Genomic DNA, 18,472 nt, shown 5'->3' on the forward strand with positions numbered 1-18,472 from the left:
AGATTGCTGCTCCTCCTGCCATCTATGTAATGTAAACACATTGATTTTCCATGCTGGTTTGGTACAGCAAAGGGCTATAATAAGGTACATCTGAGGTACAAGTTACTCTCAGGTGCAATCCTGCCACTAAAAGATGTCACTAAATGCCACCTCAGTATAGTTCTGCATATTTTAACGCATTTGCTTTAAAAACATTAATTATTAGTGCTATTGGCTAAAATAGTACTCTATAGCCCATATAAAAACAAATGAATTATCATATAGAGCTGCTGCTCACTAAAAGAAAAAGGAAAAACATGGTAAATGAGGTGTAGGTTTATTTTAACTCAAAAACCAGAATTACACCAGCTCATAAACACTGCAAAACTGAGATTGCTGAGTTACTGGATTAATGTTTGCCAGATAGAAAACAATTATTTTACATTAGGAGCACATGAAACGTGTGGAAAACTAAGCAGCTATAGACAGTGATAGGATATTGTAGCTTTTCTGAAAGGATATTTGGGGAGGTTTTACTAATAAAATAACATGTAAGGTACTTAGATTATCCAGCCAAGATGGGATGGATAAGTGATTAATAAACAGAACTGGCAGTATAGTACAACCATATTGCACAGGTTTCATCTTACCTCTATTTAGGTAATCACCAAAACGCACAGTACACAAAAAATTCTCACACTTGCACTGAGGATAGTGGTGCAGGAATTGCTCTGATTTACTTGGAAGATGAACAGGGAGGATGGAGGGAGGAGGTTCACCCCACATCCATACAAATTTTAATACTTATTAGCAGAGGGAAGACCATACAATAAAACAAACATACAGAAAAATTTCTGCTGAACCGTTCTGCAAACTTTCAGCTGTGGTAACATTAACTGATTACTGACTTAATGGACTCCAGTATTCAGTCAGGATGAAACACATTCCTGCAGAGGCAGCTAGCAAAGGTTAGGTGCTTAAGTGGGAAATACAGACAAGCTTTTTTATGTCCTCAACACCTGGCAATGACATTCCAACATGAACTCTGCCTTGAAAAGGCAAAATTTCAGCAAGATCCCAGGCAGAGATGAGTGCACAATGTGGGATCCCTGAACTGAGTGGCAGAGTTCAGCCCACATTAGTCTTCCTTCCATATGATCCAGTATAGCCATGTTTATTTTAATAAGAAATGAACAAGTGTGCACATCTGTTTTTTTGGTGGCAAAATCACATCTCATTCATCAGACACTAATGCCTGATACAAACTCTGCTGCTCATTTTCATCAAAACAAACAAAGCCTTGGCAGGCCTTGCAAGCAACACATAAACTTCTCCATATCTGGATCCTTTTGTCTTACAGAACAGCACAGTTTTCATATCATCATTTTTCTAAGCAGCAACTCAGAAAGAATCATCCTTTCATATTGCTGAGAAAAGAACATAATGGGGGTTACTCAAAGGAATAGATGCTGCAGCTACAACTGCTCTCATTATGTACATATGAGATGCCTCGGTGTTTCTTGCTACTGATTACATGAGCAAACATTTTTAGTATGCAAAATCCTATTAACTCAAGGGGATTCTGCATAATTTTATAACGGCTCCACTCGTGCTGTTTGATCAACTGGGTCAGCAACAGACAGATGGCAAAGAATTCATTCTGACGCTGCTTTATCGCAGTGCTGGAGTCAGGGTTTCCTCTACTCACTCCACTCAGGAAAACTAGAACTGAAACGATATCCACTACACTTGAAGGAAGACTCCACAGAGTGAAAAGATGGGAACTAATTTCCTTTTTACAAATACGTGGATCCAGAAAGGGTAAAACAAAGCCAACCTAAATGTCAGTGTTTCTGTCTGATTAGAGGGAGAGCAACCAGCCAAAAGCACAAGAAACAGAAGTGTAACAAATGTTAAATAATAACAAACTATTTCATTCCATATGGACAGGACATAGTTCACTTATTATTTCTTCTGCCTCCCATGCTCACTTCATTATATTTAGTTCTTGGTAGCCATCCCTCACTTCTTGATGCCTTACAGCCATCAGCAACAGCTTTTACAAATATTTTCTTTTCTGCCTTTTTCTTCTGTATTTTTCTGTTCTAAGAGGAAATACAGGAATTTTGCAGCAGTCAGCACAAAGAAGACAAATGGAAACTCTTTTATGTGCCATTTACCCTCTCCCAAAAAATCCTAAAAGAAAAAGAAAATAGAATCTCAAAGATAAAAGGTAATAAAATAAAATAATATAATCCAAGAGATAACTCTGGAACCCATCTCTCCAATAATTAGGGTTTTCTCTTATTCCATTTTTTGATCATTCCATAATTCTGAGGTGCAGTGATAAGCATTATCCAGTACTTACTGAATTTGTGCTTGACATATATTTTGATGGCAAACTATTAGCAGTCCAAAAAATGGTGCCTAAAATTAAATTATTAATGCACTGTTTCCCCAAAAGTAAACCATGATCTGGCTGGGATTTGCGAGAGGAACTCTTAAACTCTTGAGATGTAAAACTTAGGTCTGGAAAACCTTCAAAATAGGGAGATAATTAAACTGATACAGAAATATTTGGGTTTTTTTAAAAGGCTGTAACTCAGAGGTGTTATCTACACATAAACTTGTAGGAGTGAACTCAGAGACCCACATGAATATAGTTATTCCAACTACTTCATTCATCCAGAATCACTGCTTTTTGTAACCAGAAAAAAATTTTTTCTGTTCTTTTTTTTTTCTTGAAACATTCCAGCTTCCATCCCTATTTCTCACATGTCAATCTGCATTATGAGTGTTTCCCTGAAATCTAGGCTAATTAATCCTGCTTCAGAAGGAAGGGCTTAGGGGTGTCAGCCATGCCTGACAACCTTTTGGACAAACAATTCTCTTCCATTTGGATTTTTAATTAAGCTTTCTGAAAGTACTTTAATATAAGAAAATAGTGGAGAAAAAAGGTCTAGTAATTGACTAATCCAAAAGAAGACTTCATTTTATTTTGGAGAGAATAGATGACAACTTCAGCCTCTGACAGTGCATTAAATTTATCCCATCTGTGAAACTTAGCCCAGCTAAGGCCCAACTTTGGCCTCACATCCAAGGAAGTAAGAGCTTTTTTCTGGTTAAATCAATAGATGCCAAGCTGCCCGGTCAGTCCTTGGATTCCTCTTATATGGAATCTTGAATCTGTCTTACATGGGACTGGAGATAAATACAAACCAAGGCACATCCAACCACAGAACACCAAAGATTTCATGCTTTGTCACCAACAGCTCTCGCAATCCTCAAACTCATTAACAGTGTCACCGGACCTGCTAAGAGTGTGTTTTTCTCTCATTCCTAACTATTCCAGGACACACTTATTGCACTACAAAAAGCCAAAGTTTTCAAAAGGAGAGTTATCTCACTCTGCAACTGTTTTCAGCCTTGAGCACTGTAAATTCTCCACAAAACCAAGTCTGCATGATATTTTCTTCCAAATATTTCAAGGGGGAAAGGAATATTTGGGTTTTCTACCTGAAATGGAGACTGGCTGTTGTAATTCTTAATCTCCTTGTTGGCTCCTCGGAACAGCAGGACTCTTGCACAGCTCTCCTGAAAATGAGAGAAAAGTAAACTTGCTAATAAGAGTCTTCAGGCAAATAAGGGTCTTTAAGTAAAAAACTATGACTACTAAGAGGCTGTGAGATGTGTTGCTGTGTGGTATATAGTCATATAAAGTATATATATAGTCATAAAACAGTATTTAAATAAAATACAAATAAATTATATAAAAATAAATTAAATAATCTGAGAACTTCAGTTGTTAAAATAGTATTTTAAATATAACAGGACTTCAGGTGCTTAGCAGTGTATCAGACTAGAAACAATATGTAAGTGTAAAAAATTTGTGGAGAAATGCAAGAGGTAAACATCTTATTAAATTTTTAAGAAACTGTACTGAGAAAATTCCATATTTGACAAATCAGACTTTGCAGAAAATATGTTATTTCAAAATGAAATTTGACTCCTAGATGGTTTTTGCCTATTTTGTCGGAAAAACAGTGCAGCAAGCAGTTCCTAAGATGAGTTATACCCTTCCCTGCTGCTAGAAATTAAACAAAGCATTTTTATCACTTATTTTCTTGGGGTTTTTTCCAACCTATCTTCAGTTTTAAAATTGTATGTGTGATTATTTTTTTAATACACCTGAAATTATTCAATCTATCTCTGCACACTGCACTGACCTGTCTTACTGTCCCTCTTTTCCCCTAAAAAATACTAAGAGTTACAGTGCAAACCAAACACAGCCCTTCTGAAAAAAGAAAAGTTGGGCTTCAGACCCTCCAAACTGAGAAAATCTGCAAAGGAAATGCCTTAAAAACTATTTATTTTTATAGTGTATTGTTTAAGTCACTAATTTCCACTTGCCATTAAATGACTGACCATAATCTGGTAGAAACCCCCAGTGGCTCTGAGTGGCTTCTCAGAATTCTGGGTGATTCTTGTACAGACTTTATTTCCTACCTGCCATCTTTAATGTTCCTCTTGGGACCCCCTGCAAACCAATTTCCATTTCAAAATGGTTTTATATTTCCTCACCATAAATATTGCTATTAATTTTGTTGTGCTTTCTGGATTTCTTGACATGTTAGGGTTCTACCTAAGGAGGTATTTTGATGTGCCACCTTTCACTTTGAGTAGCAAATTTGCACTCAGAGAAAACAATCCCATAATTCAGCTGTTTCAGTGACAGAAATGAAGCTTATTTACCAGATTCTGAGTCACAGGTTAATGTGCAGCAATTATGATTGAAAATAATTTTGTCATTGTGTTTTCTGATTTACCACACTGGATTCTTTATCCCATTAAGTTTCCTTCATCACAGGGCTGCCCTAAGTTACCTGGAAAGGAAGTTTTCAACTGAAATAACAGAATGGATCCTGTTTCAAGATGGTATGTTAACAATAATTTTTGAATTATATATAATTAACTGAAATAGTCTCCTTTGCTTGCACTGAAATCTGCACCTTAGGTGTATTCTCTGTATCTCTAAATACAGGATGATCAATGCCCAACTTTGATCAAGGACTTGAGGATATAAATAATTATATTCAGCAATATATTGTGTTTATTGGGTGATTATTCATTTGATTATCAGAATAAATAGTTCAACATTACAAAACCAAAATAATTACATTTAAAAACTCTCTATAAATTTAACTGATCTGTCTTCAACAAAACAAAAACATTTAAAGGGATTTATTAATTAAATGGTTTTGATTAGAAAAGTTTTGCCAGAAGCCACAGAGTTGTTCAAGATAAAAAAAAAATTCAAGAAAATTTATTTTTATTAAGTTTCATTTGCTTATTTATTCTTTCTTTATTCCTTTGAAACAAACAGAAGCATTTTTAGCTTCATCCTCTCTCCTTTTTGTGTTGCACCCATCTGCTGAGTATCAAGGGGAATAAACCAGGGAGAATAAGCAAAAAAGGCACCATCAGAAATTATTTTGATTACTTTTCTGTACTAATTCAATGGAAATTCCACATTCTAAAACTCTCTGTTGTAAGGGTGCTGCCTATAAATGCCAGAACTCCTTTTGCATGTGTTTTAGCTCTGACAACCTAATAACTTCTGATATTGAGAGCTTAGTATTGTTCATTTATTATATCATAAACTGAATATGTAGTAGCTTTTTAGACTTCATAAGATTAAAAAGAATTTCACAGAGAACTGTTTGCTTGGCAGTAGATTAGATTCAATTTGTTGTCTGAGAGCTAATTACCTGATTTAATATTACAACAGTTGTCATTTAGAATCCAACCCTCTGAGTGAAGAGGGCACATTTCATCTCAGAATTTTTGTTTGCAAAACACAGAGACATAAGATGCATTGAGATACTGCAAGGCCATAAAATAACTTTCAAAACCAAGGGTTTACTGGGATCAGGACTTAGCTGACACTCAGGAAAACAGACTGACCAACTTCAGGAAGTATCCCAAGAAAATTCCCCAGGGAAGACTGGAAGGGAAAATCAAATGGGTAATGACTCCATCTACAGGAATCTGGAGGTAACAAGGATATTGATGTCCTTCCCATCCTCTCCAGCCAGAAAAGGCCAGCACAGTTCCTTCCACAGGAACAAATAACAACTTCCAATTAAAAAAAAAAAAAACTGAAAAAAATCAGGTTATGCTTCCCAGAGCCTTATGAAAACATTTTTTATTCCCACATACACTCGACTAAGGAAAACAGACGGATGACTGCATAGATAAGATGTTAAAATTCCATTCACAAAGCCAAGCTTAATCACTATGAAAATATTTCCAAATTTTTAGATGCAGTTTCAATTGGAGTCTCAAAATCTTCCACAGAACAATTTCTTCCACTGAGGTCAGGAAAACACATCCCTATGTGGAAAATACTATCACGCCATGGGATTACTGTAATTCATTATTAGAATTATATTAATTAATTATTAATTATTCTAAGGAAGATCTCATACTGCTTAATCTTTGCTAGAAGTGTATGGTCTTGTAAACAACTATGGCCACTGCAATAAAACAGTTACCAAAAAAAAATCAGGATTTTAAGTTTATATGTGTGTTACGGTCTGGGCTTTGAAATTCTTACTCAGGAAGAGTGAAATAAATGAGGTTAGAATTAATATTTTAAAATAATTTTCAGTATAAATGCTTCAAATATACATGTTAAGATCTCGATGTGAAGCCTAAATGTAAAATTTTTGTTTTGTCAGTTTTTGCCTTGAAAAATGCCAAATTATCCCCAAAATTTTTTTTTTTTTTTTAAGAGGTTGAGGGTATTTTAGACCTCATTGAGGAATCTGTCTTGACAAGACTTTAGGAAAAAACTAGGATGGTATTTAATTAAGAAGCAGACGCTTTAACAGATGTTTCACTATTTACAGTCACATCTCATGCTTTCCTAATTCAATGTAATATTATATGTGCTGAATTTTAACATAGTTGTAAAACTCATTCCCTCTCCATCTCATCCCTGAGAATATAAAATGCTATAAAATTTTATCATTCCATTATTTGTAAATTACCACACAAGTTGTAAACAGCAAAGAATCTTCTATATAAACAGAGACATTTCCACAGAATTTTCTAATTATTTCTTATTTAATTCTAATTTAGATTCCAGCAGACCATCAATAAATTCTGTATAGGAAACAAGTATTTAGATATGATGCCAAAAAAAAAAAAAGCTGGTAGAACATATTGTTTTATTTTCTATTTAATATGTATTTCTTGCTACCTACAGTGAGCAGTCTTATTTGTAATCAGTGAATAAAACACAAATAAAACAGTTTTTAATTACATTCTTTCTAGTTACTACGACTACTTTTTAAAACCTGAAACACTTCATTGCATATTAAGTAAATCAAATTAAAAATAATGGGTTGCTCTTAACTGTAACTTGCCTCTGTAGATCAGTAACAATGGGATATTTATCCCAAATGCATTTCTTAAAAGTGAGGAAATTGCATCTCAGGAAAACCTAACATCAAACTAGTAAACTTTTTCAATAGGAAACTCTCCAAGCCTCTGTTTTTGTGGATGGACATGGAAATTTTAGCATTTGTACCTCAATTAGGCCTTTTTTTTTCTGGCTGTGTGCTGTTCTCTCAAAACACTGGTTTCCAGTGGGACTGGACTTACCTTCCCTCAAAGCAAGACATCCCTCCCCACTCAGCCAGGCAGAGGGGATCCCAAGCACAGTAGTCTTGCCCCATCTTTCCCTTAAGTTGCTTTCCCAAAGGGAACTTACAGGAAAGATGGAGTGAGACTATTTACAAGAGCCTGAGTGCCAAGACAAAGGGGGAATGGGTTCAAACTGAGAGTAAGTTTAGAGCAGATAGTAGGAAAAAATTCTTCCCTGTGAGGAACTGGAGCGAGTTGCCCAGAGAAGCTGTGGCTGCCCCATCCCTGGAAGTGTTCAAGGACAGGTTGGACAGGGATTGGAGCAACCTGGTCCGGTGGAAGGTGTTCCTGCCCACGGCACGGGGTTGGAACAAGATGATCTTCAAGGTCCGTTCCAGTGCAAACCACTCCATGATTCTATGGTTCCACAATCTCTCAACTCCCCCAAGGAACCTTTCTGTCACTGAAGGAGGACAGTGGGACTCTGTGGCACAGGGTCTCACCTGGTTATAGAGGGCACAGATGTGCAGAGCCGTGTTTCCTGAGGCGTTCTGGGCACACATGTCGGCGCCATAGAAGAGGAGGTGCTCCAGGTGTTGGACGTGTCCATACCTGCAAGCCTGGTCAGAGATTCATTAATATTTTGGTTATTAAACAACCTAGATCTGCTTATTTGGGGGATGGTGATTTAAGGGATCAAGGAAATACTACATTTGAAACTTTTTATCCACTAATATTTATGACTCAAACGTGACAAGCAATGGACAGAAGAGTTTTTGGTCCTGCTACTCCTCGGAATGTTGCCCAGTAGATGGCACTGAAGATGGTCAGATTTCCAAAGCTTCTTCCTTCTATTAAGGGAAATCCGGCCAAAATTGAATAACATTCTTGGTTCTGTGATGTATCTAACTATCTGCCTGTCAACTAGGCACATAGTATACACATGGCACTGAACCAAGAGAGGGAAAAATCTTCAGGAGTCATCTGTCACACAAATAAAATGTTAGACCCTGACTACTGAATACTTGGAAATAAGTCTCTAAAATATCACTGAAATTGGAAACTTCCCTGATTAGCAAATAATTTTGAGAAAAATCTCAGTATTTCTATTCATCAGCCTCATTTACTTGACCACTTTCTTCTCTCTGGCACACTGACAGAGCACCTCCCAATTCCTAATATTTTTAACTTCACACCATCTCAGATCATCATAATTCCTATATAATACAGGATTTTGGCTAAGAGAAAGAGGTATAGAAAGCTATTGAGTCTGTCTCAGGTACCTAATTACTGCTGAATTCAGGGGGAGGTACAAACTGACACACTTGGACTGAATCTACAATCTGGATGAGAAAAATTAAGTGTACTGTCAGTGCACAAATTAAATCAATCTGTGACAGATCATTCATCAGGGCTACCAGTCCAGAGAGAGACAGGTATTTCCAGATGATATCCTTGTTATTACTATCCTGGCCCAACATGAACCGCCATCTTTCCCCTTTACTATAAGGGTAGCCCAGAGACTTACCTCCAAAAGCTAAAGACTGCATTAGCAAAATGACAACTATACTTGCTATCAATTATTTCCTTGCCATACAAGGTAACTTCAGCTTCTGCACACGGACAACAACATATGGGACTGTATCGTATCACCACTCGTCTTAATTCATTGAGAAATGCTTGGATTATTGATTACTGAAAACAGATTGCCCCTAATGCAGGTGTAAACTTTGATTTATTTAGGATTACAACTAATACAGTGGGTTTGGAAAGCTCTGTTTTATTACAAGAAATAATGGCCTTACGTGTACAAGGCTGGATTTTAAAAATAGGGAATTCTTGTCTTTATCTTCAGAATTTTTATGATTACTCAAACTCATCCACACAGAGAAAAGGCATAAAGTAGCTGCAATGACATTGGGATTATTGCAATCTTTAAACTTTGTAAGCTATTGAGTTTATCGTTACGCACAGAGAAATTAATAAAGCGTTCTTACACAACTGCTGTATAATATTCAGATGTTTCTGGAGAAGACAATAAGAGTTTAAAGATGTAAGTTTTTACGAATCTCAGAATGCTACTTTTAAAAAAAATTTTTCATTACAGAGCACACTATCACTTTAGCCACACACTGAGTATGTAAGAGAGGAAAGGAAAACCCAAACAGCAAAGGGAAAAGTATTAGGAACCCAGCTTTCACACACAGAAGGAGGAAAACTGACTCAAACTATGAGTTTGTAAGAGTTTAACATCCATCAGTGCAACAACTGAAGGATCCCAGCAGCAGGATCCTGAACACAAATCTTCCTGTAAAGGTCACCAGAAACAAAGGAGAAAGTACTCTGACACACACACAAGAAGCACTGCCAAGGATACCAACATTGGCATCTAACTAAAAGCTGTACTCTTTTACTGAAGTGCCACTAAACCAGATGTTAAACTTCAAGTGTCCGTGACATAAATACGACCAGTGCAATTTCTGCAGCAAAATCCACAGTAACCATAGGATTTCAAAGTTACAGAACTGCACTGGAACAGTTTCCACTTCTAATTCACCACAGCAGGATGCATAGTGAATAAACAAAACAAAACAAAATAAACAAAAAAACCCCAACAAACAAACAAACAAACAAAACCAGAAAAAGCAAATAAAAAAGGAAAGAAATTCCGTACTTAAATGCATGGACTAAAAGGTATACAAAGGGCCTTCAAAATGGTGCTGAAACATAGAATAAACATGGCACATTTCCTCATGCAAGTTCAGCTCCAAGCAAAGAATAATCTTTCCCACCTGATGGATTTCTTGCCATCCATTTTCATCTCTGCAGCTCACTGTGGCATGTTCATGGAGTAAGAGCTCACAGCAGTAGGGATCCCCTCCCACGACAGCCGTGTGGTACAGCGGGGTCAGGCCACAGCTGTCCTTGTAGTTGGGAGATGCTCCCAGCTCTAAAAGGGTCTGAAAGCAACCACAGACTGTGAAAAATATATTTTGGAGGCACTTCTACCTAAAAAGGGTCTTTACCTGAAAAAGTATTTATAAGGTTGATACTTAATATATACTCTTTGCTCACCTATTTGTCAGCTGTTAAATTGTGCCCCAGCCCATTTTAAGCAAGAAATTTTTTAATGAAGAAATGACCTTGGAAGCATTAGGATCTAAAGGAATCTACGGGGATAGCACAGAAAGAATGAGTGGCAATGAGTCCAATTTCCATTCTCTCCCTAAGTTCAGAAATCTCAGTTCTTCAAATACTACATCACCTTTGCAGCACATTCACATCTTCAGCTACAAGGTGCATTATCAAAAATGTCATGCTATTTGAATATCTGTCAAAAGGAAATGAGCAAAAGCCATAAACCTAAGACTTAATCTAGACTATCAGTGTGATTTAAGAATACTTGTTAAAATACAAAAGAAAACAGAAGAGGTTGTGTTAAAATATAATGTGTAATCCAGGCCACTGGCATCTGATTTCAAAGAGGTAAGTGACAATAACTCTATTCCTATTTCCTCTGACAGATCTTTCCCAATGTATCAATGAATAAAATATTACCCTTTTTTCTTCCTACTAAAAGAAAAAAAAATCAGAAGTGAAAAGGCCTTTTATTGAAAGCAAATCCTAAGATTTGAAAGCCACAAGAAAGCACAAGGAAGATCCATATTAAAGGATCCACTAAGGACAATATGGTAATTAACTGAAAATATTCTCCTTTATGTATCTTTTTTTAATAATATAATATATACTTTGGTATTGAAAGCATTTACCTTGAGGGCTATTTGGTTCTTGGCCCTGGCTGCTTTGTGCAGAGCTGTCATTCCATCTTTGGCTCTGAAATCTAAATGTGCTCCTCCATTTTTCAGAGCTTTTATCACTTCTACTGTATTGTCAAGCTGAGCTGCCAAAGTTAGGGGTGTTTCTAAAGAAAAAAAAAAATAGCATGTACTTGGAAAAAGGTGAGCAAAATTATACAATAAAGAACATTTGCTTTAAAAAATGTCAAGTTAAAAATGCTGTTCAAAGAAAATCATAAATTATCAGTTATCTGTGGACAGCAAAACCACACAGATGCCATTAGCCCAGAGTCCTGAAGGCAAGAGAAAGGATGTGTGAAATTCAACCTGTTAATCACTTTAGTTTTAACAAACTCAAGGTTTGTCTTATTGTTCTGACCTCCACTTTCCAGATCATGATAGTTGGGGTCCAGTCCTCGGTCCAACATCTTGGTCATTTTTTCCACAGAGAGATGGTGGACATGATCCATGAATTTTCTCAAATTAGCCTGAAACAAAGAGTGACAAATTAATCATCCTCTGATTTTAAATATAAAAATTTTTACTAAAAGTGAAATATTCTGTCAGTTTATGTCAACATCCATTGACACCACTGAAAGTAGTTAACACACATTCCTAGAGAATGACTTTATACTAAGAACATAAAACTTATTGTTTATAAAGCTCAAATGTCAATGTAAGAGAGTCTTGTTTTTACAGTTTTAAGGGAAAAATTAGTGATTCATTCAGTAAGAAATTAGGCTGGTGTTTGGTGATCATTATTATTATTCTGATCTGCAAAGTAGCCTGAAGACCCAGATCTGCCATTTTTGCAGCATGTGGAAAGCACACTGGATTTATAAAGGAAGGTTCATTTAAAATTACATTTATATCATAGAATCACAAAATCGACTAAGTTGGAAAAGACCTCTGAGTATATATATTTATATTTATCTTTCTATGGGAAAAGGTTTCCAGATTACAATTCATACATTGGCAGCACATGCTGTTTGTTTTTCAGCATTTGGTAATGAACTCCTACTTATTTCCAGTTTCTCACATTACTTTACTGAGCAGGTAATTGGTAAATTCTCCAGGAAGTTGGGAATACCTTGGTATGGAGCTTGGCCAGCTGCTTTTCATCCAAGTTGAACTGCTTGTACACTCTTTTCTTGTATCGAAACTGAGGGAGGAAAAGAAGAATAAATTTTAAAACTTAGAACTCATAATTTTCTGACCTTACCAGAAAGTATCATCCACAATCATGTGATTTAGGCTAAACAAAAAAAAAAAGGTTGGTATTTAATTTTGAATATTCACCAATAATCAGCAGTCTTCTTAACATACCAATATCATAATTTTACAGTTCATTTAAGCAAAATTCATATCTCATATGACTATACTAAAATCAAAGGAGGAAATCAGCCTCTAGAATATACATAAATAAGCAAGAATTACACTGAAAAGAGCTTTTCCCTGAGGATTTTCAGGCACTTTCATTTATAGTCTCAGGCAGAAAGAACTGGGAAAGCATGTTAAATAAAAAAATACACATTTCAAAATATCAGTTTAGCATTTCTGAAATATAAAAAAAAACCCAAAACCAATAAGGATTCCTGAAAAATCAGTGTAGGAGGAACTTTACAAACATGGGAGTAATTGTCCTGATGTGGAACAGGACTTGTTTTGTGAATGAGGTTCAGAGGATTGTCACTTTTTTTTTTTTCCTGAAACTCACATTTTACGCTGAGCAATTTCTACCCTATGGCCACAGCAGCAAAAATCATGGGGGGGGTCCATAGTTATAATTTACTACTAATAAAATTTATTACTATAATTTACTAATTGTCCTATGCAGAATTCAAAGAATGCTGCATTTCTGTTGGACAAGGGGACAGCACTGAATGAGGCTTTAACACCAGCTTTTCACACTTTTAACTCCTGAATTTCTGCAGTGAGAATTTTGCAAACACTCAGGAAACAACATGACGGGGAAAAAAAAATTTAAAAAATCAACATTTAAGTGGGTATTTAATTTGTTTGCAGCTTTAATATGAACATCAGGGATTGAATCTCTGAAATAAATGGCTAGAAAATGTAAAACTTGAAGCTTTCTCAGGGCCCTGGTTCTTTTCTTTTGGATTTGTGTTATAGTGGAGTAAGTTTATTAACTGCACATTATTAGTGGTTGATGTAACACCATACAGGCAACACCAAAATTAATTAAACACCAGTTTCATGGCCCAGTTTCCTGCTATAGTGTGTTTCTGCATGATCTGGCTCTGCTTCATATTTTTCCAGTGCCATAACAGTTCTGCCCAGTTTATCCCCAGCTGCATGAGCAACAGAGAGGGGGGAAATTCCAGTGCCTACACGTGACTGCTCCACATCCACAACCTCTCCTCCCTTCCTGCTTTCCCAGGAGACAGACAGAGGAAATCTGTGCACTCTGAAGGATGGCAGAGCTAGATGGGGAAAAAAAGGCCTCACTGAGACAGAAAGATCTTTGGGAGAAAGCAAAGGCTGGTTATCCAGCAACTGCTTCCCTACTACTGCAAACATAAATACCTCAAGTGAAGGAACTCCCTTGTTCACTGGCTGTGGGTATTCCCTCAGGAGTCGTTCCTCATCCAAAAACTTCCCATCTCTACCATTGCTTGCAGGTTGGAACAGTCCATAATTCAGGACATCTTTCAAACTCTGATTCAAAGTGCACAAAATCCGTTGCTTTGCAACCCACACTGAAGCTTCTGGGTTAAATCTAATGCATTTCTGCAAAGAGAAATTATTTTTAAGAAGACTAATTAATGAAAAAATACTTAAACAATACCTTAAAGTCTAAATATTACAAATGCGATAAATAGTTAGAAACACACACAATAAATCTCCAAAACATACATCAACAGAATTATATTTTAGATGTCCATTTATAATAACCAATACACAAGTACTGTGAAAACACAGGATGTTTCAAGTCTTTGCACAAAATACCAGAGACCATATTCTTCTTCAGAGAGAGAGAACCTTCACGGAAAACCTGTTCAAAAAGGGATGTTACAAGATGCTTAACTATCCAATTGATTCTGGGATGTTCTGATATGACAATCAGTTTGATCCACAAGAATTGTTCCCAAAAATGGTATTCAGGCAATAATTCTAATTCATTTGTTGCTACATTTATCTTAGGGTAAGTTTGTGGGAGGAACAGAGAGAACTGTGAAGCAATAGAGGATGTGAAAACCTTGAAAATCCTTTCCAGTTCTCTGTCCCCTCATGATTCAATATGGGATGCAGGGATTGCACATGGGCCAAAGAAAGATGTTAATGGATGTATGTCTTTTTTTCTCAATACATTTCCATGAGGTACTACACTAGTAATGTCAGTAACCACTCTTGAGGCCTTTTCTGAAGGCCTCTGCTACTCCCCATATTATAGCTGTACATAAAGTACAAGTACAAATAAGATTGATGTTTAATAAAGAGTGAAATATTTCCTTTAACTTTACCTACACTATCTGTTGGCATCTTTTTAAAGTCCTGAGGCCATCCATAAGAAAATGTTAGTCTGTCATTTACAACTAAACATGTTTATCCTGGCAGAGTTCTGCATGCAGTTGAAAATGATCTCTGACCACATAGGTACAAATCACATTATAAATTCATTTGAATAATTCAATTCAGAAAATCGAGGAGCAAATTCAAAGGCAGAAATCACAATATTTTCTATGTTCACAGTGTCTTCTTGGCTGCTGCAATAGTGTGTGGCAAAAATTTTCAGCAGTAAAAAACACAACCAGGACATGAAGGACTTTCAATTTACAACTGTTTTTAACTGAGCAAACCCTACAGTCAACCAGGCCCTTTTATATATTCATCAGAGCAAATGTAAGCACATGAGATATTAGATTTTGTCACAAAAAAAGCTGGATAGGAGACAGTTTTCATTCCCCTCAAATATTTTATATTTCAAGGTGTTTTGTGAAAAGTTGGGGGGTTTTAGATGTTGAAGGGAAGGAGAGAGGGAAACAGAAAATTGATTATAAACAGTATTTTCATTCCCAAACATCCCATTAGTTACAATACCAACTTATCCCATTTCAAATCCCTGTGTTCCTTCTGAATCTCACTTTCCCCGTGACTCTTACATGGATTCAAACTTCAATACAAAGTTCAGGCTCAAACATCAGCAGTTTTCAGCAACTCTCAAAATTATCAGTTACAAGGTATGTTATGAACTTAAACTTCTATTATCCACACATTATCCACACATTCTGGCAGAGTATAAGAAATGTTATTCAAATAGGAAGAGACAAAGATAATTTTGAAATTACAAGTTTGGGTTTTTTTCCCCAGGAAAGTATTTCTTGCATGAAACAAACTAATTTTGGATTTGTATGACACTCTTTTGATTTTAAAAATGCAAAACAGTAACTTCTTCCCACACTTTAAGTCTGCTGGGTTTCAATGCACCTTGAGAATTCAACATGTTCAATTTTGTTCAGTCTATACTTGTGTTCTGTCTGTCCTTGATAACACTGCAGATAATGGTGTGTATTTCTAATCTCCAAATATCTGCTAAATTGGCAAAATTATAAATACTTTCTAATTTCTTCAGAATAGATTTCAATGGAAAGTAAATCTTTTTATGGTGTTTATGCACATTGCATTGGTAATACACAATATTTATCTTCTGAAATCCTTTGCTTTCCACAAATCTGACAACGGCACATCCATTTAAAGCATGAGGACAAGACATAAGAGTTTGACCACCTTCACTGGACTGACAAGACAGTGAGGAATTCTTTTTGGTGTAGTAGCTCAAAGGTTTGTTTTAAAATTAGTTATCTAATAACTACACTACTACTGTATTTTTACCACCCTGACTACAATACGTTAAGAGTCTGCAATGGCAGAATAAATGGAAACACTTTGAAACTAGTAATTTTACAATGTATCAACAGCCCTTGCTCTTTTAGTAATTCACAAAAAACAAAAATGCATTAATTGTAATAAATGTTGATCATATTAGTAATTTATAATGAATTGAGATCAATGATGTAAAAATCAAATCAATAACCAAATAACTTTGCTACCAGAATGTCTCAGATTTAGATAAGTGGAACTAACGAGAAAAGTGATTATTTATGCTTCCAATGAAGCCAGCAGAATCTACACACAGATTGCTTTAGCTATTAAATAAGTAAGAATTTATTAGATGTACGTGGCACGGTGACCACAAGGAAATGAAACAGCAACTGAGTCAGAAAAGCTGCTCAACTTTTTCTAATCTTCAACAACTCAAAAAAAAAAAATCAAAAAATAGGGATAGTTTAATGATAAAGAACAACAGAAACACATAAGAAGTACAATGAAACATAAAGATGTTTTGCACTGACAGATGTGGGGTCTATTTATTCCATTCTTTTTGTTGCATCCCAAGGCCAGAGGGAGTGTGATGCTTTGCCAGCTCCATTTCCTGCAAAAATTGCAACAGTTCTTTCAAATAAGAACCAAAAAAGAAGCCCTGGGTGGATCAAAACCACTGTCAAAACCACACTAGGCCACTCAAAACCCAAGTCTAGCAGCATGACAGCACGTCAGCACTGGTTGCTGAAATGCAAGAGCTGGGTTTTTGATATGAAGCTCTTTGAATCAGGAGAGATATGGTCAATTATAAGCTCCTATTCCTGCACAGGGGTGAGAGCAAGTCACTGAGCACAACAGAAGGGCTGGAAGGAAGGGAAAAATACAACTCATCCACCCCAGCTAAAGAGAAGATATTAATTCAATGGGAATAATGTTCATGATACAGAATCTCTGAGGAATAACATTTATCCATTTAAAAAATCTATCAACCAACACATCTCTCTCATCAGCCTCATGAAGTTGTCAATCACACAGAGCTGTGCTGTGACAGAAGAACATGACAAATGGTTTGTACAGCTGCCTCCAAAATGTGATTGCCAGAATATCAAAATACAAGTTATTCCTCTCAATAGAAAATGTTGATATTAAAGATGTGACAACCAGAAAGTGGAAAAGGCAAATGAGAGTTTGGCATCAGGAAAAGAAAAAGAAAAAGAAAAAGCAAGTCACTCATTTTGATTTGTGCTCAGTGTTCAACTCAATTCTCAGAAACACTGCTTTCCTTCATCAAAATGCCTTCAGGAAACACAGAATTCATGAGAGGAAAGGTCAAAAAAAAGCAGTTTGGCCACACTGTCATCAGCTGGCAAGTCAGATCATCTGTCCAGATCAAGGGCATGGGAACAGATGTCAGCAGCATCCACAATGTTTCCATCATCAAACTGAAAATATAAAGGAGGAATATCAGCTGTAAAAGAAAGTAGCAATGGACAGTCAGACACGAAATGGGATACAGAGGAATACTTGTGGAAAGTTGCAAGGGAAAACTTGGCATAAATTTGAGGCAGTGGAGTGCTAAAGATACTGGAAACAAGTAAAAATGGAGGCATCCTAAGCAAAAATGGGATTGTCATAGGTTTACTTGTTCTAAAAACCAAGCGGTGAATCTTTCCTTCCCCTGCATCACTGTGAAAGAAAGACGTTGAACGAAGGGGGGGAGGGTGGTTTGGCTAGGGCGATTCATGCACGAAAAAGAACTGCCCAGCAGACCCACATTCCAAGCTGATGGCCCTCAGAAGACTGGTGGAGCAGTGGGTGATGAGTTGGGTTTTTTTCCTCTCTCCTCAGGAAACATTTCACTTTTGCCAATTTTGCCACTTTTGCCGGGACTCAGGGAGGGGGGGGGGGGGCAGGAAGAGGGGGGGGGGGGGGGGGGGGGGTTGTGAAGTTAATTTTGGTTCTGGCTGGTCAGCTGGCTGCTTCTGTCCCCAGTTTGCCTCCATTCTCCTGTGCCCTGTTCTGCCCCCAGCCTGGACTTGTTTGAATTTCATCGGAGAGGCTTGACCCTTCTGCGAAGGAACCTTTGGGGGAGGAGGCCGCCCCTTCCCTCCTCTGCTCCCATGCTGGCAGCAGCTTGTGCCTGTCGACAAGGAGGGGGAGTGCCAGCCGGAGCCAGATGCCAACAGCATGAGTCTGTGGGA

General features: G+C 36.8%; 1 protein-coding gene across 1 annotated transcript in view; it reads right to left on the bottom strand.

Annotated features, from left to right (window-relative positions):
- SHANK2 (SH3 and multiple ankyrin repeat domains 2) overlaps window positions 1–18,472 on the bottom strand; it is a 336,358-nt gene that overhangs the window by 275,409 nt on the left and 42,477 nt on the right. The window contains 7 exon segments of the mRNA XM_032692371.1: window positions 3,496–3,573; window positions 8,133–8,249; window positions 10,422–10,589; window positions 11,400–11,551; window positions 11,806–11,914; window positions 12,517–12,588; window positions 13,974–14,177. Of these exon segments, the coding sequence (XP_032548262.1) occupies window positions 3,496–3,573; window positions 8,133–8,249; window positions 10,422–10,589; window positions 11,400–11,551; window positions 11,806–11,914; window positions 12,517–12,588; window positions 13,974–14,177 (900 nt within the window).

The sequence above is a fragment of the Chiroxiphia lanceolata genome, chromosome 6 (assembly GCF_009829145.1).
Source record: "Chiroxiphia lanceolata isolate bChiLan1 chromosome 6, bChiLan1.pri, whole genome shotgun sequence".
Taxonomy (NCBI): domain Eukaryota; kingdom Metazoa; phylum Chordata; class Aves; order Passeriformes; family Pipridae; genus Chiroxiphia; species Chiroxiphia lanceolata.